This window comes from Lonchura striata, chromosome 2 (assembly GCF_046129695.1).
Source record: "Lonchura striata isolate bLonStr1 chromosome 2, bLonStr1.mat, whole genome shotgun sequence".
Lineage (NCBI taxonomy): Eukaryota > Metazoa > Chordata > Aves > Passeriformes > Estrildidae > Lonchura > Lonchura striata.
Window position 1 is genome coordinate 41,696,233 of NC_134604.1, and position 25,986 is coordinate 41,722,218.

The 25,986-nt window shown below is 37.7% G+C and overlaps 1 protein-coding gene across 3 annotated transcripts in view; it reads left to right on the forward strand.

Moving 5' to 3' along the window:
• The first annotated feature begins 4,006 nt into the window (after window positions 1-4,006).
• ARHGAP42 (Rho GTPase activating protein 42) overlaps window positions 4,007-25,986 on the forward strand; it is a 139,135-nt gene continuing 117,155 nt past the window's right edge. For all 3 annotated transcript variants that reach the window (XM_021529328.2, XM_077781342.1, XM_021529329.2), the window contains exon 1: window positions 4,007-4,480. In XM_021529328.2, coding sequence (XP_021385003.2) covers window positions 4,327-4,480 — 154 coding nt within the window. In that variant the 5' untranslated portion in view covers window positions 4,007-4,326. The remainder of the gene's footprint in view (window positions 4,481-25,986) is intronic.

The following is a 25,986-nucleotide window of genomic DNA, read 5'->3' on the forward strand; positions in this document are numbered from 1 at the left end:
CAAGAAAGTTTACCAATCTGTAATTATTGATGACAATCTGAAACACTGATAGGAATGCACATGTGTTGACCTTTGTGCACAGAGACCAATATTTCAGGATAACATGGTCTGTACATACTAAATTACAAGACGTGGTTTGCAAACTATGATTTTTGTCTAGCTACTCTCCTCCTCTGGCAATGTTAACTTGCAGTGAAAATACCCAAACCAACAAAACAAACAGAACACATTGGCAGCTATGTAATTTAGCAGTCAGTTAACAACATGAGACTGTATTCCAGACAGAGTACTATTACTTTCAGTTTATACATGCAAGGAAATAAAAAAGTTAGACCTACTTTCCACATGAATTTTATTTTTTTTTTAATTTAACACTGTTTACCAACATAAGCTTAGCATGTAGTATCTTAAATTAATAAGGAGAAATTGAAAATTTTAATGGAATTTATCCCAGCAAGTTCCAGGGAAACTTGGCAATTCCCTAGAAGAAACCTATGGGAAACTTAAGTAAAACAAGTTCTTTAGAGAGCTAAAAAAATTCAATACTCTGTAAAAAATTGCTTGAGCAGAGTTTTCTATTCTATTAATATTTTTTATGCTGGATATGTACTGAATTAATCTGGTACACTTAAGCAGTTCAGGAGGACTTACAAGCATCAGTGTCCTTGTATTTTTCTGCCTATAATCCCACAGTCTCTCAAGGGAAAGCAGCAATTTTCTGAAGACAGAGCAATTCCACACAGCTCTATAAGTAATTTTCCCATAATTGTGTACATTGAGGCAGAAGAAATAACAAGGAAGTTGGCAGAGTCTCTATCCTAAAATATTCCCCGGTAGATAAGAGACGCTCACAGTCCTTCTCTGCATTAATAGCCTAGATTAATACCACCTAACAGGAGGAAAGAGACACAAATGTTGGAGCCTGCATGTGCAGCCCTATCCTCACCCTACCAGTAGGGAATAGGTGCTGTTGTAGAAAATACTCAGACACATCTCTCCTTTCCTCTTCCCAGGCTGCCTAGAAATAGGCTTGAGGTAACCTCTAGAGTCAGACTAAAGCTGGTAGCTGGAAATTACAGTTCAATGTTTACATTTAAGATGAAGGAGAAATCCACAGTAATTGATCTGACCTCATTAGCATGTAAAATATCAGAATGAGCTTAGAGTAACAAACATAGAAGTTGACAAAACAGGACAAAGCTCCCCGGGGCTCAGAAAAAAAAGTGTTCCATTTTTAATTTGTCTCTTCATAGCTAGTAATAACACCAGGCTAACTCATTTACTAGAGCCTTCTATTTGACGGACTGGTGCTTCTGTCTACATAGGTGTATAAATTGTATCCCAATATGGTTCACTCTCTTCTAGCATTCTATTAGTTTACAAGAAAGATGCTGTTTTGAAAAGTTTAGGCTTCTCCCAGTTTCTCCCATCTTTTCAAGTTATAAAACCTACTGTTTCTACCAGGGCACTGAGCAAGAATCTTCTAAGGGAAAGAAAAGAAAAAAGAAACCAAACCAAATACAGTTCTATCGTGCTCACTATAAAGTTTGGGCCTCTATTTCCCAAGTACATCTTCAAATGCCTTGTTTTCTTTAGAAAGCAGCTAACTACAAGGTCCCACCCAACTCCAACACAAAACATACACTAGGACTTATCTTTCCATCAAGACTTTTTTTGTTATTTGAACTCTGCAAGTGGGCCAGATCCCTCATTTACCAGATCCTCCTCCAGATGCAGTCATAAATGCTCATTAAGCTCACAGGTTAACTATAAGATTTTTCTTTGTGAGTGGAAGATAATGCAGGATTGGGTGTTATTTTGGCCACATATTGCCTTATAAAGCAAAGATAATTCTTAACAAATCTATTTTCTTAAAAATGAAGGTTTTTGCTAAAAAAAGGGAACAGTAGTACATGTGAACTAGTAGAATTTTTACATGAACTTTGATACACTGTATGCTGAGAAATTCTCAGTTCATCTGAGAAAGCTATGGATTATTTTGAGAAACATGGAACCAGTTAAATGGATAATGGTACGTTACTTGGAGGGACTATGCTATTAATATTGTCTCATTAACATTTCCACTCATGATCTTGATATCAAAAGCAGCAATATGGTTATGGAACTTCTAAAGATGAGAACATTATCTAGTAAAAAATCAGTCACTAGTCAGTAAAAACACTTTGAACTAAAATGCTTAGTACATGGTTTTGGGACTAACAAATGCCTCCGTTTTCACTTTGGAATCTGCTAGTTGAAGACAGGAAAAGAAAGATCTAAGAGACTTAGTGAAGCTCAGTAGTATTTTTACGGTGAAGTAGACAAATGCAATCTTCATCAAAGGTGTTTAGCTCAGTAACATAGTCATTAATGTGACTGAACAAGGTCTTGCATACAATTTCAGTAAACTATGATGAAGTAAGATCAAATCAAACTTAGAGACTTAGACAAGAGCAACAAGAATAAAGATGGAAACTAATATTTTATTGTATGACAGAAAGCTTTATTTCAGGCATTGTATGGAAGAGTTAAGAGATTACATTATTGTATTCTAAAGCTACATCAAAGAATAAACATGATAGAAGACAAGGAATATTTTCAGTTCCAGATGTCATTGAAGAGAGAACAACTGTGCCTAAAATGACCCTGTAGACCATATGTAGACTAAAAATGAGATTTTTAATAGTTAGAAAAAAGCTCCATATGGAACATCCTTCCAGTAGTTAAACTGGATTCTAAATAAAGTTTCTTAGTTGACAAACGAAGTCACATGCTACTGCCTGCAAAAGCATGGAAAGAAGCAGCCCTTTTCAGTCTTATTCCTCCTATTAGAAAAATAGGAAACATGTTAATGAGCAGTTTTGTGATCACTACAAATTAAGAGACTTCAATGGGTCTATTAGTATCAACACTGACAGCTAACTCTGTCCTGAGAAAGTCTCAGCCTTGTGAAAACTGAGAATTATTATTTTTTCACTTCAAGAAATTCTGCAGGCTGTATTAGTAGAAATGGCAGCGTCTCTTCTGCATTTTCGACACTCACAAAAATCTATTGTGAATATGAAGAGGTAAATTTTGATGACAGTTAGGAAGTGTGAAAACCACAAATTATATTAAGGAATTACAGCATGTAGGAGCACTGAACCTTCCTGCACTTCCATATTCAACTGTGTAGACATGGTGATAAATGATTTCGTGGGAGTGTCTTCTTGAAAGTCATTTTTGGCAAGTGATGGGCTTCTTGAAGTACAATTCATGGCTATGCCTTGATGGTTGTTTCCAACTGAGTTGTTGCCAACTTAAAGGTGTGTTTACAGAAAGCTCTCCTTAAATCCAGTATGTACATTTGTATACATACTTACACGGTATGTCTGGATAAACCACTCCAGATAAATACACACGAATCAACCAAAGTGTTTCTGTTTACTGTGAAAAGCCTACTCACATACTTGTAAAAACCAACTTCGCGGCAAAAACCAGTCTTGACGCTCATCGAGGATGGATTTCGCTCATCTGTACCCCCTTCACAGCCACCGAGCCGTATGGCAGAACACGGACGCTGCCACCGTCTCTGCCCGTCCCTGGGCGCTGCCCCGCCGTGCATGCGGGGCAGGCTGGCCGAGGTGCCAGCAGCATTCCCTGGCATAGCCAGCCCGCTCGGGAGGGCTGCCTCCGGCCGCGGCTCCTCCAGCGGAGGCAGGAGCCCGGGCTGCCATTGCTCTGCCCCAGCAGCGCGGCTTAACCCCGCTTAACCCCGCCACAAACCGGTCTCCCCCGCGCACATCCTTTGCAATGCCCCGGTGACGGATCCTCCCTCCCGCCTTTGCTGTCCCAAAGCCGGAGGAGGGCGAGCGCCGCATCCCGCAGAGCCGCGCAGGCCGTCCCCGCTGGAGGGCAGAGCGCGGAGGGGCGGCGAGCGGGGGGCGGGCACTGCCGGGCAGCGTCCCCGGCGTGTGAGCATGCCGCGCCGGGAGGAGGAGGAATTCCTCGGCTCGGCCGGGGGAGGTTCGCACTGGAGTTAGCGCCGGGCAGGGAGGAAGAGCGAGCGCTGCCGGAAGCGGCGGAGCGGCGGCGGCGCTGGGAGCCCGCGGTGCCCCGCGGGCAGCGATGTAGCTGGGTGACAGCGGCCGGAGCGCGCCGCCGCCGCTGCCAGCGGGCCGGTGCGGCGGGTCGGGAGCCTCTCCGGAGAGGCGGCAGCCGCGCCTCGTCTCGCCGCTCCCCCGCTTCCCCCTCTGCCCTCGGCGCCGTCTCTCGGCGCGGCCCTCCCTCCGTTCCTCCCTCCCTCCCTCCGCCGCCGGCCGGGGGGCTGCGGCCGCCGGCGCTGCCATGGGGCTGCCCACGCTGGAGTTCAGCGACTCCTACTTGGACAGCCCGGATTTCAGGGAGCGCCTCAAGTGTCACGAGATCGAGCTGGAGAGGACGAACAAATTCATCAAGGAGCTGATTAAGGACGGAAGCCTCCTGATCGGGGCCCTGCGAAGTGAGTCGGGCGGTGGGACCGGCGGTGGCTGGCAGGAGAGGGGGCTTCTTTTGTTTGAATGGGCGCCGGGCGCGGGCTCCCCTGCCGGCAGCCGCCGAAAGGCGCCTCCTCAACTTTCTCCGGCCCGCTCCCTCGCTCCCCGCCGCCGTGCCCCGCCTCGCCCGCGGCGGCCCGGGCGGTGTCCCGGGCGGTGTCCCGGGGGAGCGGGGGCGGCCGGGCGGGCCCGGCCCGGGACGGCGGCGCGGGGCGGCCAGGTGGTCCCGCCCGGGGCTGCGGCAGAGCCGGGTCGGGGCTGGGGCGGAAAGGCGCCGGGTGGATATCGCCGTACGCTGCGGACCAGGCGTGCAGTGTTGCGGCACGCTGGCTGCTAGTTGCGTGTCTTCAGATAGCGAAGATGTTCGTAATAAGTGGGCAAAGCGACATAATGAAGCGGATTTATAGGGAGAGTTTATATCTTCCCCCCCCGTAATGTGGTGTCTTCCTGTGGTTGATTAACTTTTATGTATTTTGGAAGTTCTCAGAGCAGAGGTAAACACGAAGAGTGTAGAGCTTTTAAAGGTCTCTGTGTGGAGCAGTGACAGCTTTCTGGGGCGTGAAAACAGCAGTCATGCTCTGAAGATCATAAAGTGAAAGCTAGGAATTGCCCAGGAGCGTCACTGGACTCGGTTTGTCCTCCTGTCCTGTAAACTTTGTCACCCACTTCTTGTCTTTACTTCTTTGACTTTGGATCTCTCACCTGTTGCCCAAAGTTTTCCTTCACAGAGAGCAGAGAAGTTACTTATAACATCTCTTTTTACAGCATTCTTTTCCTTTACAAAGGAAAGAATCACTTTCATCCTTAAAAATATCTGCCACACTGATGTGGTATGCCAATTTTTGTAGGGTTAGGTGTAGCAGTACTGCTTGTTATGTGAACAGGGAACAGGTGAGCTCTGAGCTCTGCAGTTCTTAAGAACTGTTTCCGACCCAGAGTGTAAACTCAAAGTTTGTGTCCTTACCTTGGAGGTAAAAATTGTGAGGATTCTATTTGCCCAACAGTAGGGTTGAATTGTACTTGTTCAGGCATCAACTGTATATTTACACTATTACCTTTACATAAAGCAGCTGTTGCCTTTTTGAGGGTTTTTTTCATATAAATGCATGTATTTCTGGACACATCTAAGTTTTAGGAGTAGCTGGGTACAAGTCTAACAACTTATGTGAATTTATATTAAATTTAATAAATTCTTGAACCCACGCCCACAGGATGTGAAATGACCAATTACACAGAAATAGTGCTTGTGTGTGTGTGTGTGTGTGTGTGTGTGTATCAGTCTGTCTGTATCTCTGAAAACTCATTGGTGCAGTTTTGTTTACAGGCAAAAAAGTTTATTTGTACTCTAAGCCTTTTTTGTTGCTGAAAAGTTTTCTCCATGTAACAGAAACTCTGAGCTTGTTCTAAGTAGCAATAACTTACTATTACAAACCTGGTCCAATAAAATAGTAGTGACAGATTAGGATACCACATGAGTACTTTTTGACCTAGACTAACACTAAGAGCTGACTGTTTTTAGGTGCAGATCAAATATGAACAAACACAACTTCTTAGGATGTCTGAAGACAGGCTGAGGTTGAGGCTGTTAAGCCTGGAGAAGAGAAGACTCTGGGAAAACCTTCCTTCAGCTCTCCAGTAACTAAAGAGAGGCATACAAGAGCTGTAGAGAGACTTTTTTACAAGGATATGCAGTGAATAGGCCAAGGGGTAATGCAGTGGGTAGGTTTAGATTGGATATTAGGGAGAAATTGTTCACTGTGAGGTTAGTGAGACACTGTAACAGGTTGCCCAGAGAAACTGTGGGTGCCCCCTTTGTGGAAAAGTTCAAGGCCAGGTTGTGTGGGCCTTGAGCAACCTGGTCTAGTGGGAGGTGTCCCTGCCCATGGTGTGTGTGTTTGGAGCCTGATGATCTTTAAGTCTCTTCCACCACAAGCCATTTTATGATTGACAGGTTCAAAGACAGGTTGCAGTAGAACAAATATTCTATTTGAGAAGTAATTTGAACCCCGATTCTGAAGTGAGTAATCCCATTAGTTTTGTGGAGAACGCTTATGAGTCCTTGCAGGATTTAGAACAATATTTCTATCTCAAGTAATGAACTACTTAATTTGTAAGTTCTCATGATTTTTCTAACCTTTTAATTCAAATGTTCTATTTGACACAATGCTTATTGTATCCTATATATTGACCTAGAATGTTATGTCTTTTAGCCTTAGAAAAATAAAATCTGTTTTGGTATAGTAAGAAATTTTTGTCTTCTTGTTCATTTCAATCCCTGGATTTCATGACTGTGTCATTCTTCTGTAGAATATTGCCTTAATTCCTGTGTTAGGGCTGCTGAGAAAATGTCTGGATTTTTTCTCAACAATTTAGAAGTCCTAGACTTAGGCTTTAAAGATTCTGTTGTAGATGCTGCAAGAACAGTGTACCTTTTACAGCAAGTAGCACTATTGTATATTTCTAGAGCACAGAAATTTGACTTGTTTAAGCAAATTAGTGGCTCCTACTCATCTTTTAAATCAGTGAAGAGTAAAATACTTTTACAAGCCTTTTATTTTTTCAAATTTCTTAAAATGTGTTTGAAAATCAAATTATGAAGTAGTTGAGTTCAGTGATAACTGTTATTTGATTTTTGAATATTTAATAACCTTAAAGCCTAGAAACAAAGCAGGCAGTATTTACCAAGTTTTATCTGTAGGTGATCTAGTATATTTATTTACACATCATTTTGTAGGATCAGTTCTGGTGGGGTAAAAAAAAAAACTGGACTGTGCTGTAGAACTTCAATGGATGTGAGTTTTGGAACATGTCACCCTGACCATGCTTAGAGAAGAGACAGTGAAACTGACTCAATGCAGTTAGAAAGCACAATATTATTCTAAAGGTTGCTAAATGTAAGTTTTAATATATGAAATGACAGCATGTCCATGGTTTTTCAGGTAAAATTAAACTTCTGTATTACAAGTGTTACAAAATTTTAATATTTTCACAATCAAGTATTCAAGTTACTGTAACAATGCAATGTTTAGAAATACCTGGCAGATTCCACATAAATTGAAGGTAGAACAAATACACTCAACGTAGTATGCAAATATTTTGCACTTTATTTGGAATAGTACCAAAATGAGTCAGATTTTATTTTAATGTGGTTTTGCTACGTTAATTCTGGAGAGAGCTGCTTTCCAAGGTGGCATGCAGAGCTGTAATACTGTGTTCCATGAAGCTTCAGTTGACTATTGTGAATACAGTAGGAACTGATAAAGCTAGAATTAATATAAAGTCTTTTTCCTAGCATTTTTTGCACATTGTCTCTCTAAATAAGCAGGATTCTGTGAGTAGCCCAGAACAGCAGAGATTATATGTTTCAGTTTAGCTAGGTTAGCATCCCATCTGTATGGCCATTGTGCCTGCTTCAGCCTTGTCCTACAATTAGTATTTACTAGTAAATTACTACTTACTACAATTAGTATTAGGACTACACTTGCTTTTTCAAATCAGCTGAGGTACTAAGTGCATTACTATCTCTTGAAAGATTTAGTTTATGCATGTAAGATATAATGCCTATTATATAAAAAAAATTATCTTTTGACAGGGCTTTAGCCCTGTATATAGGCACATTTAAGAAGAAGCATATAGTTTTTTAGTGCACCCAGAAGAGGTTTTTTGTTGTAAACTTAGGAATCGAGAGGGTAAAAAGCTTTATAGAACAAATTCTTTCCTGTTATAACTGGCCTTCTTGATTATTAGGTAACTGTTGAGTTCATAATTTCTTCAGCCACCTAATTTAATAGATCTTTCAGGTGCATGTTGAAAGTGCATATGCTTAAATGCTTCACATTGTGAGGTCCAGCTGTAGAATAACTCCTAAGGCAGAATTGATATTTTTTCTTCTTGTTCATTCTAGGTTGTTTTCAATGAAAACATCAAGTCTGTTTTTCCCTATACTTTTTGCCAGTCATGTACTTATTTTTTTGTAGTTATCTTCTGAAAAAACAACCTATTCTAGGGTGTTGTCCTATAGATCATATAGGAAATTCCATTATAGAATTACTTGTGTGCTTTTAATTTCCATAATAGGCTTACTGACTTGCCAAAGTTAATGAATTTTGTATTTAATAATCCAGGAAAATGACATTTATCTTGTACAGGGGATCTTAACACACTTCTGCTCAGTGTGTGCAGAAGCCTTCTGTTTCTCCCTCTGATTTTTTAGGCTCTCTCCATCTTAAGTACTGTCAAATTCAAATATTTGAAGATGAGAGCTGCCTGAGTTTTGGGTTCAGTGGTTGAAAGTTCAGTATGTTTACAGCTATTTTAAGTAATACAATACTTTTTCAAGTATCTTTGTATGATGCAAATAGTAATGGGGAGATGTGATGTTATATATACATGTAATATAAGTAAGATTTAGCAGATATCTTTAGAATTTTGTAATTTACTAGCAGTCATTAGTTTTATTTTATTACTTGACATAAGGAGAAACAGACACAAGATGGAAATGCTGTCTTTTGCAAGGGGTGCAAGGGGATGTTATTTACCAGGGTTTTATTGAAATTTCACCCATAAAAAGACTCTTAAATTGTTTGGCATATTTCAGGGTTTTCAGGGATGATTCACTTCTCTACTAAACCTAATAATAAAAATACAGTGATGAACCTGTTCATACATAGGGACATTTTGGGGATTAGCTGCCTGGAAAAAAAAAGGACAAAATTACAGCATAAGAATTTACGATCTTTTTTATTATGATCTTTGGGGATTCATTTTTTCACAAAGAAAACAAACCTTTGTATCTTTCCAGAGAGATGCATTTTCCCAGATATATTTGCCTCACATATTTTCATAAGATTATGTCTTTGCAATGTCTTTTCCAGATTCTAAGTGAAGCGAGACTGAATACTGACAGCTGAAGTTTGATAGCAGTAATTCTCCTTTATTTATGTAGCTGTAGCTTACATTTCTTAGTCCCTAAGTACATTTTTCCCAATTTAAAAAAATATTTCCCTCTTAGTATGGCCATACATAAAGATGTGATGCTAACTAAACTAGGCCATATGATCTGTGTTGTTCCGGGATATTCCAGAGTCACACTTACTTAGTAAGTAAGCATTCATGACAGTCAGCAGCAGCTTCATGGAGCACACGTGGTCATCATGCCTACTTCAGCCCTGTTCTGCAACTAGTATTTACAGGGAGAGACTACATGTTCTTTTTTCCCACTAAAAGGAAATTTAAACTTACTCATTGACATTGGGTTTTGCTTTTGAAATTATCTGTTTCATTGCTTTCCTCTTACTTCTGATAGGCATTTGAAGGGTCCTGTGCAACCTCAGACGGTGTCTGCATTATCTATGGATTATGGATGTAAATGTCAAAAACATTTCTAACAGTGTTCTGCCTTTTATGCAGAAATACCAACAGTAAGCTGGTTGGTAGCCAGAGAAGGATCTTAACTGCTTCCTCTAGTGCTTAAAGCAGCTGCAGTCTGTATCATACTATCTTTAGCCAAATATATGTGAAGAAAAAAAATATCAGGATGTAGTGGACTGTTAGAGAGTGCATTATTTTCTGGCCATCATATGATGTTTAATTTGGAACCAGTAGTACCTGCAAGTGAATTTCTATACTGTCAGTAATGATTACTGTATTAACAAAGAAGTTGAATGACTCAACATGGGTGTTCTTAAGCCTTAATATTGAAACTGGTATTCTTTAGAGAAACTTGGTAATTGGATTATGTCAGGCTACCAAAGGAGCAGTTTTGAGTTTCAAATGCCATATGAAATGATGTCTCTGCTTGAAAAAAATATTGTGGAGATGTTTTTTTTTTTTTTAAATAGGATTTTTAAACTGATTTCTTTGAAAGGTCAAATATAATCTGTTTCTTAATGGGCCAGTTGGCTTGTTGTCTACTTTGTGCTTCATTTGCTATGAATAAGATAAATGAATTCTATTAATAAGAGACCAGCTGCTTCAGGAATATTGTCTTTACTACAATGGAAAATATGATGCTGTGGTCACTGAACTTGTCCAGATCTCTTGGGGTTTTGTGGGCAGAAGTAATTTGCAGTTTTGTGGGCTACAGTAATTTGCAGTTTCCTGTAATAGTAAATAACTTTGTATTCATCCTCTGAAAAAAAAAATACAGAGGACAATACAGTCCTTCTTCCTACTGAATAAGTAAGCCAATGCTATATCTTGCCTTTCTATTTTTCCTATATTCTCAAAATGTAATTATAAGTAAGTCTGGAATATAGAGAAATTTGGTACCATGGATTTACTTTATTAAATCCAGTCTCCTGCTAGTATTACATAATGTAATCCCTACTTGTCAAGTTCCATTTTAAAAACAATTTTTATCCTTTCTATTTCTGTTAGAAGGCTGTTCTAGAGCCTTGTTACTCTGAGAGTTGGATAACTCATTAAAATAAATTTAATCTGGAAATTCAAACTTGTTTATGCTAATTTTCCTTTCACTCAACTTGTTGTTTACTTGGATTTGCTTGGTGAATAATCACATCCTTTTGCTGGACTGAACAGGCTGTTCACATCCTCTTTTCTAAGAGGTTCTCTGGTTTCTTGGTCATTTTAGTAGCTCTTTTCTATGCCTTTTTAAATTGACTTTTAAGTTTTCAAGAGCTCTAAAAGTAGGGAAAAAACCCTAGTATAATAGTCTTCATAAGTTATATCTTTCCATGTTCTGTGAGAATGTCAATCATTAAATCAAATCAATTCTTACGGTCTTTGACCATGTGGTGCTATGGATTCTTCAAGTGTATGATTAAAGGTGCAAAAGTCTCAGGATCTTACAGGCAGTAGCAATGAAGTATATATTGAAACTGAAGAAAAATAAATTGACCTTCTTCCACATTAATATGGAATTGAAGTACTGTTGGGCAGTAATGTAGCCTCCCCTTGGCACCCTGTGAAGTGCAAATAGCTTTAATTAGAAAGATATATTCACAGCAGGTTATAAACTCTAGGCTATGTTACAGTGTAGTTTTTCAGATTAGTTAGAAGTTACCAATTTAAATCACTTCCCTCTCCTGAATTATGCAAACTTGTATTTCACAGGACACAAAAGCTTAAACATGTTACTGCACTCTAGTGTTTTGATTAATATATTTCAGACATGGCAAAACAGTATGGAAATGGTGTATGTCTTAAGTCTTATCTTCTTTTAGCTCAATATTTAAAGTAGGATACAAGGTGCTGCAATGCCTCGGTCATAGTTTGTTCTACTGCACATGTTAGTTGATTTGCAAGTTCATTAAAGAGAGGTTTGCATGCCAGATATATGTTATAGTGTCTGTTTACAAAAGTACTCTTGGTCTCAGAAAGATATTATGTAAATCAAAGCAGGTATCACCATTAGAATTAATTTTCTACTATAAAAGCCTGTAAGTGAAATAAACATAATGAAAAATAAAACACATAACAATAAGAAGAACCTATTTGTGATTTTGCCAAGAGGTTGCAGCAGATGACACTTGAGGTCCCTTCTGGCCTGGTATTCTATGATTCTGTGATTTGATTCTGTTGAGCCATCTGTCTGACATGAGATCAGCTTCTGATGTCTTCTCCTGGAAGCCAGCTCTGCTGCCCTCTGCCTCTACCTTGTCATGTAAACCAGTAAAACTCTTCTCCAAGAACTTTCAGTGCTTCTGTCTTTGGAAGAGAAATGTTTTGTTTCGTCTTCTAACAAGCACCTGCTGCCTAGGCATTTCATGACTGAGAATTGTTTTGTTGTTCATGGGGAGAGGTGAACTTAGGAAAAGAACAGGGGAAATTAATTATTAAAAAGCTGCAAAGACTTTTAATTTTTTTACAGTAGATCTTAGATGAGGTGGTCATTCAGCTGACCTGTTTAGATTTTAGTTAAGGATGTAATTTTTTTATGATGACTCCTTCCTCCTGCTTTCTGCACAAAAATACCTGGGTAAGAACCTATTTGCTTATTACCAAATATAAAAATCATCTTTGTTCTTTTTCCCCAAGTCCTCACCTTTGCCACTCCTCATGCCACACCTTTGCCTCACCTCACCATGCACAGAAAAACCCCACAAATCCTTGGTAAAACAACCAATAGAGGAGATGAGTTTCTAGTAAAGACATTTCCTTTTAAGTTCTTTGTTTGGTAATTGAAAGTGCACAAGAAGGGATAAATGGATTTACTTAAACTTTTTTTCTTCTCCTGTAATAATTAGATTAATTTCAAGAAGTGGCTAAATGTCAGTGTAAATATGTGCAGTTCAGTTCTTAGAAGCCGCAGTTCTTAAAAGTGCAGTTCATATTGAAATGGAAGAGCAGAAAGATTCGTGATGCTGTGGTGGTACATGTTGATGTTCAAAAGCCTGTCTAGATTATCAGTATTTTCAAAGCCTTTGGAGCTCCATGCTATTCAGAAAGGTTACATGCCTTTGTAAGTCCATTCCTTCCATCTTCTCACCCTTTTCTGTCTTATTTACCTTTAACCTTTGTTTACAAAGGATGAGAAGGAGTTGAGAGAGATAGAAGTAGAGAGAGCACAAGAACTCATTTTCTGTGGAATTTACATGTATAAAATGTTACCTTAAATCCATGAATATTACAGAGGGGTGATTTTCCTCTAAGCCTAAAATTACTTATAAGTTGCAGGGACCATGCAGAAGAAACTTGCTGCTTTGAAAAAGATTGCTCTGAGCCTGAGGTTATCAATTTAAAAAAATTGTTCCCTTTTTGAACCTTTTCATGTCTAGAACTACCACTGCCATTAAAACAAGTTGTATAATGATGCTTCAAGAAAAAAACAAGATACCTTTCCATGCTCCTTGTGTGAGTTACCAGTTAGCCTACATACACAGGGAAGCTACAGAGCCATGTCGCTTACCTTCTGGGAAACCTCAAAATAAGTAAGACTTGAGCTTTACCCTAGGAGTGGTAAAATCCCTTTATTCTGAGCGGAAACAGAAGTTATGAGAACACCAAGAAACTGATATGCTAAAACATATATGTGTAAAAATACATCTGTTCATTTATAAAGTGTTGTCCAGTATTTTACCTTCTAGGGTAAATAAAAAATATTTATAAATTATTTTACCTCTAAATTGGGTATTAGGAAAAGTTTTTTTCAGCCAGACAGTGGTTGTGCACTGGAACTGAATGGCTGCTTTCAATTGGTATCAGATCTGGTTAAACAAGAGTTGGTTTAAGCCACAACAAAGTAGGTGGGGTTAAATTAATCTTTGGGAATATTAATTTTTGATTAACCATGTGCAGATACAGTACTATGGCTAGTACTATTTCTTCCCCTCTCCTGTTATTTTTTTTTCCTGTCAACCAGTTTCAACATATTATTGACCAAGCCTGATGGTTAAAACTAAGGAAAAATAGTACAGTATGGTAAGCATCATGAGTGCCTGATGTCATGTTTTTTGGCTCATAGATCTTTGTCTAGGAATTAATGACTGGTTATTTTTGTACAGATTGGATATCAGAACTTGTTGCCTTAATTTGATAAATTTATTAATGTAAGCCAGTCCAACTGAAGTAGCAAGGAAATAAATGCACTGCAGCTTCTCATATTTTCTTCTTGAAAATGGCCAGTGCTTCACTCTGGTTCTTAGAGGGAATTCCCTTGCTTTTTGTTTTTAAGAAGTGTGGTGAGACTTCTGTGTTGGAAAACATGGTTTTCTTTTTTGAGAGTTGAAAATTGTTAAAATCACAGCAAATCTTTGTTGTCCTTGCATAATCTGTTTGGGGTCATTTTCAGCAAGACAAGAAACAGCAAATGTGGCATGCCTACAGGGCAGCTAACACTGACTATGAAAAGTAGTTGGCTGGTGGAGGGAAAGATGAGTGCATTTAATAAGGTGAACATGGGCTTGCAGGCTGACAGATGCTAGAAGTGTCAATTAAAGGATTTTATGGATAGTTTTTGCATTTATGGATGTTGAGTCTGGTGCTGCTGCTCATTTTCTGGAGAATGCTGAAAAATCGTGAAGGCACGAAGAAGACCCTTTTAAACATCTGAAGAGCATATAAACATGCTTCAGCTTCTTGAAGACAATGAACACCATGTAGCACATGTTTTTCACCATTACTTAATCTGAAAGTTAGATATTTATTTATATTTATGTTTTGTGTTTATATTTATATTTTTATCTATATCAAAGGAAAAATTCTTGATGGGAGGTTTTGCTAAGAGACCAAGGTGTATAAAGATCCAATTGTTGGAAAAAGCTATATAAATTAAGATTATAAACATGCAACTTCAAAGCTAGTAAGATGCTTCCTTAAGACTATAATGGTCTTTTCATTGCTGGAAAATCTTACATTGTTTGGATTTTTTTCCCCCTAAGTTGAAGTCTTGTTCACTTATACCTGTTGGGCTTGAAGTGTTAAATCCTGAAACTCCTGTTGAGGGTAGCAGGGCTTGTTGATCACATTGTTTCTTTCTTGCCTTAAAAAGAAATGTTTTCAGTCTACTTGCAAGTCATGAAGTTATGTTCCTTGAATGTGTGAGTGAAACTTTGAAATCTGTGAAGAATACATCCTTAAGACATTTTACTTTAATTTAATGTTTTTCATGTTTAAAGTACTTGCAAGTAGGGCCTCAGATGTTTCCTTCTGGTACTCTTTACTTTGGTATCAGCATTGTGATTCAAAATGGAGATGCTATGCTGTAGTAACTGTCTTGGGGGGATGTTTTTGTTTTTTTTTTTTTTTTTTTTTTTTTTTTTTTTTTTTTTTTTCATTTCTCTTTCTTAGTTTTGAACACTAGTCTGTATTATTTTAGTTTATGTACATGACTGTGTAAATATACATTGAAACAAAACCAAATAGTTGAACATGGTAATACTGTGTTTCTTTTCATATATACAGACATTAAATATGTTCAGTTCTTTAGTTGCCATCTTGCAGGTATGTAAAGGCAGAAAACAACATTTTTCAAAAATCCTTAATGTCGGGAAAGTGGGTTTAATAGCTTAGCTTTTTTATCCTGTTGAGATAGAGATAGCCTGAACTACTTAAAGAACCTTAAAATTCTCACAGTTCTTGTGTATACAGTATTTTGTTGTCTACTACCATGACTGGTTTAATTGGAAACTGACATAAGAGTGTCTGAGCTGATTCTTGTAGGCATAAATGTAAGCTTGGCAATAGACTTAACAAAGTTTTGTCACAAATACAGTCAGTATGGTTGGCTTTCTGATACATGAGCTTAGAGCTCCTGCATCTTTGTGCTGTTTGGGAGCCTAAGGTCAAATGAGAAATCCAAAATATTTCATTCTGTGAAGAGGCGTTTAGACACAGCAGGATATTTCCTGTTTACATAGCCAAATCTTCTTTGTATGCTGAGAGATTTCCTGATGCACTCATACAGAATTTTTGAGTTTGCCCTTTAAGCTATAGCTTCTGTTGCTTAGCTGGTTGAAGATGCCATCTTCTGCACCCTAGCCAGCGTGACACAACTCATTTTCCCATGAACTGATGGGATGTTTGTCCAAGTCTTACCATCTTTACCTGTTTATCCCCAGGTTGCAGGATGAAAGACAACAATGTTAAGGCTATGTTCAATAAATTTGTTTAGCATTTATTTTTTCAGGGCTAATTGAGAAGTGAAAAATTACAAGTCTTGTAAAAGTACAATTTTTGGCCATTCTTTTTCCTCTCTAATCCAAGAAACATATTGGTCTCTGGTTTAAGTAAATTAAACTCACAAATTCACAGGATCTACTGATTTCCTTTAGCTCCATACCTAAGAACTTCCTTTTTTTTATTGTCGTACAATATTGATAACTGTACATAGTGCTACTTTTTCTGGTTTGTGTCTTCTCTGTGTAGCTGAAATACAATAGGTTAAAATGTGTTTACTCTTATACGGTTTGCATTGCTACAGCACAGCAACAATGTATTTCGTTATTTTGTTGGTTCATTTAATTTTACTCTTGTCTCTAAATGCAGCATATCCCAAATCTCCCTGGGAATGGTAATCATTTCAAATTTACTAAAATGCCATTGCAGATCATGTGGATTTTTTTTCTCCACCGGCTTTATGACAGCTTCCAAATCATTTGTCAGTGAAATATGCATTATGCTGTCACAACTTCTCCTCACTGACACTCCAAAGCTTCTCTGATGCTCTCTATGAGAAGCCAGAGTTGTCAATGCACCTTGAGACTTCAAGACTGTTTTACAATAAAAACTCCCTTGCATGCCTACTTTTGTCACTTCTCTTGACAAGTCATTATGGAGCTCTGAGTACTGTGTTGCTGGGTTGAACATCAGTTTTACAGTGTTTTCTTGAACGTTTAATGTTCCCAAAGGAATCCATGATATTTTGACAAACTCTTCTCTTGTCCCTTTGTAAATCAAAATGGCACTTGAACAAAACAATACATTTGTACAGGTGGAATAAAACACAAGACAGTAGTGTTACTCTTACTAGTGAATGGGTTGGGGGGGGGTGTTTTAGTGGCCTGATATTTTCTTTGTTGGTTGGTTTGGTTATCTTTTTAAAGCATATTTAGTGATATAAATCTTTATCCCCCTGCAACTTTGTGGGATATGCAAGAGGGGCTGAGTGTAGTGCAGATGGGCAGAGACTGTGAGGTTCTGCACCAGTGGGAGTTGGAGTTTCTGCGTATCAATCCTATGTCTGGATTCTTGGCAGATATCAAGTTAAACCAGTTGTATCGCAAGTTCTTGCCTTTCTTCTTGTCACAGTTGTCCCACAGTAAAATAAAACCTGTGATTTGGGGAGATTTATTTTTAACTTGTATATCTTTGTATATCTTTCTATGAGTAGTACTTAGGTTTTTTTTTTTTTTTTTTTTTCTGTATATAAGCAGGTGTTGAGTAATTTATATGGCTGTTAAGTGTTATGAGAGCAGTTCACTTCTATCTCAGTTTCTACATATGCCTTTAGGTTGAAATTTAAAAAAAATATTATCTATAAAAGCATTAAATACCATTCTTAACATTTGAATTACTGTTTCAATTTGCTTGATTTGGGTACTTATAAAACAGGCACTTTTTAGTGTAGGAGTGGGATCTTAAAACAGTTGATTAATTAACTGTTTATCAAAATAGTGTAGGCATTAATTTTTTTTCTGAAGCTAAGCAGAGCATTCAGGTAATCCCTACTATCAGTGCAGTAGAATTTTTTATGCTGCCTATGTCGTACTGCCAGCAGAAATTTTGTCATACTGTTTTGTTAAACTTCATTAAAAGTATATGGGCTCTTTAAATACGAAGTCTTATACTTCTGTAACTCCTCATTTATTCCAGTGAGAATTGTATTTGTGCTTCTCAGAGAAATTTAGGAGGGAGGATTTATGGTGAGATCCAAATCTACAACATGGAATTTGATCTCTCAGAAGTTTGCTTCTGCTTCTAAAAGGATGTCAAGTATAGGGAAAGTTTGGGGTTTTTTTAAACAAACAAACAAACCCCCATAAATTGATAAGCACTTCTGCTAAACCTGATTGTTTCCTCATTAAAAAAATTAATGTAGTCAGTAGTTAAGTTTTGTTGTTACTGAGATGCAAGCTTCAGATTTTGTGATGATACTTAGGTTAGAGTTGTGTCAGCATCTGTGCAGTCCCACAGAGACATGCACCGTGCCTTCAAACCTCCAGAATAAAACTGGCCAGTCGGTGACCCTCACAGAAATACTGAGCTTCTATAAGTCAGACAAGGAGAACCTTTAAATTGTATAGCCTTCTACTAAAATTTCTCCAAGGGTTGTCAAATAACTCCTTTTCAGAGGGGATTTATCTTACATGGGTTGAAATCCCGTTGTCCTGTTAGGCTCCACAGCAGTCTGTGACAGCAGGTGAGGAGTTCCATTAAGTGTGCTCTGCAGCAGCAAAAATCTTTCCTTTGTTGTATGCCTGTTGCTTGGTTTTTTTATCTGACAATGGCAATTTTTGTTCTATGAGAAATAACTACTGTCTGTATATATTGCCTGCCTTGTTTATCTGGGTTTGGATTTGCTATATTTTTTTAAGATCTTTTTTTTCTATGTTCGTTATTTCAGGTTTTGTTCCCCAGCTGCTTTGAAAAATTTCACTTTAGTTAGTTTCTGCTTTTAAGTTAGCAAATCTGTCCTCTGGTTGTCCTCTGTATGTTCTTTGTGGTAACAATGCCCATTCTGAGTTAGATTGCAAGAAACTTCATGGAACATTCCAGGCAAGAATGCATCAAATAGTGATAGTTTCTGCTTTTGGCATTCTTTCCCTACTAGGCCTTAATATTTGTGACTGTTGCTGATTGTTGATACTATAAAATAACTGCTGGCAGTGACTTCCGAGATCTTTCAAGGAGTATTAAAGCTAATGTAAATATCATCACTATGTGGATATATTTTTTTTTTTTGCTATGTGCATTAGTGTGTGCTTCTTAAATATAATTTTCCCATATCAACCTTCCCTTCTTGGCATTTAAGATTCTGACATCCTTCTGCTTTTCAAGAAAGGAAAAAATGAAAGTTGATTGTGAATACATGTATCAGCAGCAAAATATGTTACTCAGTGTTAACACCCTTTTTCTAATTTGATCTCCAGATTTTATGATGGATCTGATGAATAGTAAGAATCCTTGGAGATTCAAAAAAGAATTATTTGGCAGGAGAAAGAAATGGTAACATAGAAAATCTACTAAAGTTTGTTTCTGTTATAAGAAGCTGTGGCAACTGAGTTAAGTGCTTTGTGCTGCCTTCATGCCCTGGCAGTTGTGAAACCTGTTTGGTTGGTCTGTCCTGTGATATTCCAGATGATTGAGTATTTTACTGGCTTAAAGCCCACATCCTCTTGTGTTTCTTTCAAGATAAATACTTTACACAGCTGGAATATGCACTTTGCTGAGTTCAGTACTTAGCAAAATTGAAGCTAAAAAAAGAGTCTTCTGCTAACTTCCTTACAGCTCTACTAGTGCCCTATCTTGATCTTTAAATGAAAATATTTGTTTGGACTATAAAATATTATAAGGATTATGTAGGTTGCTAATGATATTTTCAGAAGTATAAAAAAGCAAGAGCTAAATGCTCTTGAATTCTCAATAGAATGTGATTTTTTCAGAAATACATCTTTCTTCACTCAAAAAGCTGTTGTGCAAGCACTCGAGGTATTGTTTATCTGTGGAGAGATGATACAAAACAGAATCTGACTATTATGCACATCCAGAAACATGTTCTGTTTTTTCATGCAGTAGGACAAACCCATAAATTATGAAATTATTTTTTAGGTGTATTTATTGGGAAGCTATATACAACTAGTGAAGTTAGCAGCTGCATGATCTTTTAGCCACTTGGGTAATTTGGTTCAAGGCGACTTCTTATGCTGAAACCTTTACTAAGTTTTCTTGCCAAGACTGAACTTTTGAGGGTTATTATTGGTTTTTGTTTTTCTTTGAGGGAAGAGAAGTTTCATTTTTCATGTTAGCAGGAGGAAGGATTAGCACAAAAAAAAAATAAAAATAGGCACCTTGTGTGTCATTACTGAAAAACTGGCACTGTAAGTCCTCATTTTTGTTTGACTTAGTGGGTGTTCTATTTCTAAGTAACTGTGTGCATATTTTGGTGACCTCCAAATCCAATAGGAAAATAATTCTCAGTGAGGCTATTTATGTCAAACTTCATGTTGATTCTCTCATCCATATTTAGTTACTGTTTCCCACAATAATTTTGAGAGCAGTTTTTGCTTGTCTTTACCCAGTTACCCATTCAATTACTGGTGGTTTTTTAAATTTTATTTTCAGACATTATGGGAATTAACAGCAGAATACACAGCATTAATTTATATGTTTAGCTTGAGGGTGTGATATCAAAGTTAAGTTTTCTATCTCTTTGGCCACTAGGTAATGAGTGTGGCCGGCTAGCATAGAGGTAGCTCTGATCATTTCAGTGTTCTGGGCTCTTGTCTGTGCAGACTGGATCCCAGGAATACTGTTTTGTGTTGGAAGGTGCTTGTAAAAGGATTTAGCAAGCCTGTCTTTGTGAATAATTGGCTTGATAAGAGATGCTACTGTATGTTTAGGGAGCCAGAGGATCAGAATCCTTAATAGCTGAGCTATTGCAAAAGTCAGCAGGAGTCATTAAAATCTCTCTTAAGAATGTATAGATTGGGCATCCTTAATTCAGATATAATTCACAAAATAGAATTGACTTTGGAGAAGCTATGTCTTGCCCTGCATGTTAGACTCAAAGATATCTGCAAAACCACCTGCTTATTGGTGGCTGTAGTTTTAAATAAAATAATTAAAAATAAACAAACACCATCCCTACCCCCTCCCATGGCTAGTTAGTGCCATGTTCCTCTTCTGGCAGCAAATATTTTAATGTGCTCTGTTTGCTTATGTCAAGAAAGCTAACATTAATGTTTTGGAAAGATGGTGTTTTGCTTGGCTGTTAAATTAATTAACTCAAGTAATTCAGAGACTCTTCATTGATTCATGTTTATGTACGTGTTCAAGTGCAGATGTAAGAGGATTACAGTCAACAGACATGAAGCTCTGAAAGGATACCCATTGCAGTTAAGCATTTACGTGCTCACACATTTGGGAGGTAGTGTCCAAAATCCAGACTGCCATGTTTGTGCTCTGTTTGTTTGGTTTGTATTGCTCATTGTAAATAGAAAACGTTATCTAAACTGAAACTTTCCAGAGAATTCTAGTTCTATTTTAAAAAGAATCAATGATTTCAGAGTTGTGTCCAGTTACAGAACTTTTTTTTTTGTTTTAAGCTTGCTAAGAATTCTCAGGGTTTTTGAAAAGTATATTTTCATGGAAAAGTTCCCACTTGTATTAAATTGAGTCTTAAGGAAGTCATATGACACTGGGCATTTGAAATAAGTCTACAGCTCCTTTAAGCCACTTTTCATTGAGAAAAGGGAGAGGAGGAGGCTGTGATGGAATGGAAATCGAGCTAGCCAGCAAACTATGAGGCATGCAAAACTTGGAGGCATGCAGTCCTCCAAGTGCAACTTCTTGCAGCATACTTGAGGGAAGATGATGTTTCGGTGAGATCGGGGGCATTCTACAGTCAGTCTTTGTATAAAAATCCACCAAATTTTTGATCATGAATAATATAAAATAACTGGTTCAGGTTCAAAGTGTTTCTGGTTTTTTTTTTTTTTTTCCTTTTCTCAGTGACTTATTGATCCATTGGCTTGTTATTGACTTTTCCATTGTGTGTGGAAACAAGATGGATGGGTATTTTCCAAAAGCTTTTTTATCAGGTATTTCAGTGTTGTTTTGTATCTTTAAAGAAGGAATTTTTTCCCAATTTTCTTAGTGAAAACCTCTGTAGGCTTCTTCTATGAAACTTTCTTCAATATTCCTTTAGATACCGATTCTTGAGATGGAACTGTGATGAAGTTGGATTGAAATCTTAGTTGTAATTAGTCTTAGTTGGTGGAAATGTATATGTTTTTTGAGAAAGGAACGTAACATCCTGCAGCACCTGAAAATTGATAGAAACATTGTATATGCAAAAATCTTATATTAAACTTAAATGTAAAATCTTCTGATTTAGAAACATTGGAGTTTAATTGTGCTAGCCTTAGTACTTCTGTCACAATTTTATTTATTCTTTTTTTTTTTTTTTTTTAATATGCTTGAACTGAAATTTAGCAAATGACTGTTAAGCACATAGGCTTATTTGTGTGTCTGGTGTTCTTCATTTTCATGGAGACTGAGTTGAAACAGAGAGCACTAACTGCTTTAACTGGAGTAGCCTGGCCTTCTGTAGGGCCTGCATTAAAGGAATCAAAACAATGTTGTGCTGCTTTTTTTTTTTCCTATTATTTATTTTGATGAGGATCTTCTTCACTTCTTTTAATATAAAACTATTTTTCAAAATTGTGCCCCCTTGGAAGAATGAAGTTGCAGATTTTGTGGTGACAGGGAAGTGTGAGAAGTTGTGTTATTTGCAGCTCTGGCTAACATCTCCTGGTCTAACAGAATGGCATCTGGGATAATGGGCAAGGACTTGGGAATTAGAAGGGCCTGCCTAATCACGGGTTTGGGATGTGTGCTCTTTGGCAGCCTTGCTTTCAGCATTTCCATCTGTAAATAGGGTAAGGAAGCTGGATATGATATAAAAATTTACTTCTTTTATTTTTTCTAGACTTGGCTTGCTTGAAGGCTGAGATAATTCTGCGTTTATTACTGGACTTGGATACTAGTTAATGAGCAATAATGGGAGGAAGAAAGAGCAATACTGAACCCTGAGAAAAAAAAAAAGGGTCATGTAATAGTTGTCTACATAGTGGACATAATGCCCTCATGCTAAGAATAAGTTAGGAATGTTTTTGAAGGAGGAGGGTGAAGATAATATACCTGTGCAAGGAATTCAGCTTTATAATCAGTCTTCATTGAAGCTATTTGGGCTTGGTAGTCCAAATCAACTTTTTGTCAGCTGTTTATTTATTAATAAAGTTATTTTAACTATAAAAATTTATACTTAGTTTACCTTATAGTACAAATAGCTAAAAAAGTCCTTGCTGGAAGAATTACAGCCTTGTGATATAACTAAAGGTGTAATGGCACACATCCTCTGGCTGTGGAGCTGTTGGAGATAATACAGCTTTCATCTACTTGCCATTGCCCATGCACTGGAGAATATCTCCTTGTGGTTCAGCTGGGAAGACAGAACATTTTCATAATATTTACTTTTTCAGTGTGAACTCAGGTCCTTCTCCTGTTGATGCCTGTTGCTCAAACAGATGACCCTGGATAGGTGGCTAAAGAGGGCTTATCCATGGATTGGCTCATCCATGACAGTGATAACCTCCTACTAGGTGGTGGTCATCAGTGTCTTGAGGCATTGAATCAATTACAAAATATGTGTCCAAATCTTCCTACAAAGAGCATAAGCACAACTGTGCAGGGTTGGACATGAGGCTGGTGTTACATCCTGTCTTTAGATACGGGTGAGTGCTGTGCTGTGGGTTCTGTTTTTCTCTCATACATGGCACTGGGTGTCTAAGGCAGAGAAAAATAGCAGGCAGAGTGTAGTGAGGCTTCCAATGCCTCTAGTGGTTTGGGGCTCGAAGATTTCCTGAGCAAGGGGTTAGTTATGTCTTTAATAGCTCTCAGTGGATTTTTCTTCTGTGAACTTGTGTAGTCCTTTTTTGAGCCCACATAAATTTTTAATATCCAAAGTATCCGGTTATAGTGAGATTCATTATTTAACTACAAATGTTAAGAAAAAAATCATCTTCCTGAATTGTTTTGAGCTTGCTTTTTGTTCTGTTTGACAGTCTTTTTTTTTCACTTGGGAAACAACCATCATTTCTGTACTGCTTGTCATTCTGTAGAACTCTTGTAGTTCCCCAGTTACCCCTTTCAGGCTGATTGCTGTGTGTGCATTTCTTTAAACAAGGTATTCTTGCCATTTACTTACCACATACCTTTGCCTCAGTTCCCTGTACCTTTGATATCAAGAGACAGTGTCAAGGAGTGAGACAAAATCTGGGTATGGTTTTTAAATGCAGGTCTCCTGTGACTTGATGGATTGTCATTAATAATGTTTCTCTCTTCCCCCAGTTTCAAATAATTACTAGAATTTAATATGTTTCTTGACTATGCCTGAGTGTAGAGTAGTAAAAAAACTCAGTTGTTTTATATCTGTTTTAATGGCAAGGTCTCATTTGTTTGTGATAGTAGTTAGTTCAGAACTCCTTACACATGCCATAATATAAACACTACTAGTACTAATGGATGGTAAGATTGTTAATTAAAGAAGATCACTGACAGGAAGATAACAAGAGGATGTTTTCATATGTTCCTAAATTTTTTTGTGACAGAAAAATAGAACAAAATTCCAGAGAATTAAAATTTGAAAAAAAAAAAAAAATGTACATGAGCTATGTAGAAAGCTAGTTTGTCTTTCTTACAAGTTAGTTGACTTAAGAGAAACTAGACAGACTTCTGCTGAAAGTCCTTATTTCACTTCTGCTGAAATTCCTTCATTTTGTCTGAGAAGTTAAGAAAAAAATCCAGTAAAATGAGTATGAGGGTTATTTCTTTTTTTTTTTTTTTTAATACAAAGATCCCATTCTTTGAAGGGGCTTCATACATAGGAAGAAACATCAAATTAATACTGGTTTTTACAGGGGTTAGTTCTAATTCTGTCTAGCTAAATGAAATAAATCCAGAAAGTAAAATGCAAACACTCTAAGTGTTAAGGAAATACTCTCATGGAAATTGGAGTTAACCCCAAACTCCTTGGGAACACTTAATTCTGACTTGTTTAAGCAGGACCTCACCTGGTGAAACTGATTTGTAGTTGTGTATTTCATTAGTTAATGAAGCATATTTCATTCGACTGTTATTCTCTCCCCCCCCCCCCCCCCCCCATTTTTAGAATATAGGTATTTTGGTGACAGTTTTTTGAATTTATGATACTGCAAGTGATTTAATTTAAACCCTCAAAAATGTACCTTTAAAAGGCTTTTAAGTGCTTTCATGGCTCTCATATCTGCAGCTTGTGAATTGTTTTATATTTTAAAGGGAGAGGACAGTATAAACTAGCATGCTAAGCTTGTTTGCTGTATGAAACTGATGTGTTTAGTATCCTTTCTCCCTAAGAAATGAGATATAGCTAAGCAGTGTATAATAGTGCACTGGCTGTATGGTAGACTGAATGGAAAAAAACTTAATTTAGGCCAAGTTTGGTCAAGACATTTAGTGACATTTAATGTCACTGAACAAAATCCTTCTAGATTAGGAATCTCAGTTCTGCCCTCCATATGTGGAAGTGCATATCTGACTCTCTAAACAAATGTTACATCTGTTTGTGTATGTGTGTTAGAACTCTCACACCCCCACTCCTGTTAAGTGCAGTACTGAAGTACATGTGACTGTGATATTACTTCTCTGATCAAAAGAATCTAATCAAGCATTGTATTCCTGAGCTTTAAGAGCCTGAAAGAATTTCATATGGAAAGTGTTTCATTTCCTTTAAAGCCAAGTGGTAATATTTTCTTTTTTAAATAAGCTAAATATACACATTTTAATTTTTTCCTCTCTCCTCCTCCTTCTGGTCTTACAACACATTTTACTTTGTTGCCCAAGCATAGAAAACTTTGCCAGGAAGAAGGGTGAGCAATGCTTCTGTTTCCCATGACCCTCAACTCTAATGTTGTTCCAAGAGCTCGCTACTTACAAATGCCTTGATAAGTGCTTTCATTCCTTTCATCCCTCCCCCGCCATCCAGCGCAGGCCAGTGGGACCGATCCTCCTTTAAGCAGCTCTCTTCACAGAACAGGAGAATCTACTTAATGTAAAAATCATGGAACATAAAAGCATTGAAAGATATATTGCAGAATTTTTTACAGCTCAGGATCTGCATGATCACTGCTGCAGTGATTTATTCTTGATTTCATAGAAGCAGCTTCTTAGAGCTCCCTGTTCATACCAGAAATAATCCTATTTTTTATTTTTTCCTCTGGATAGATATTTGGGTAGGGGTGGTAGTGGGGACATT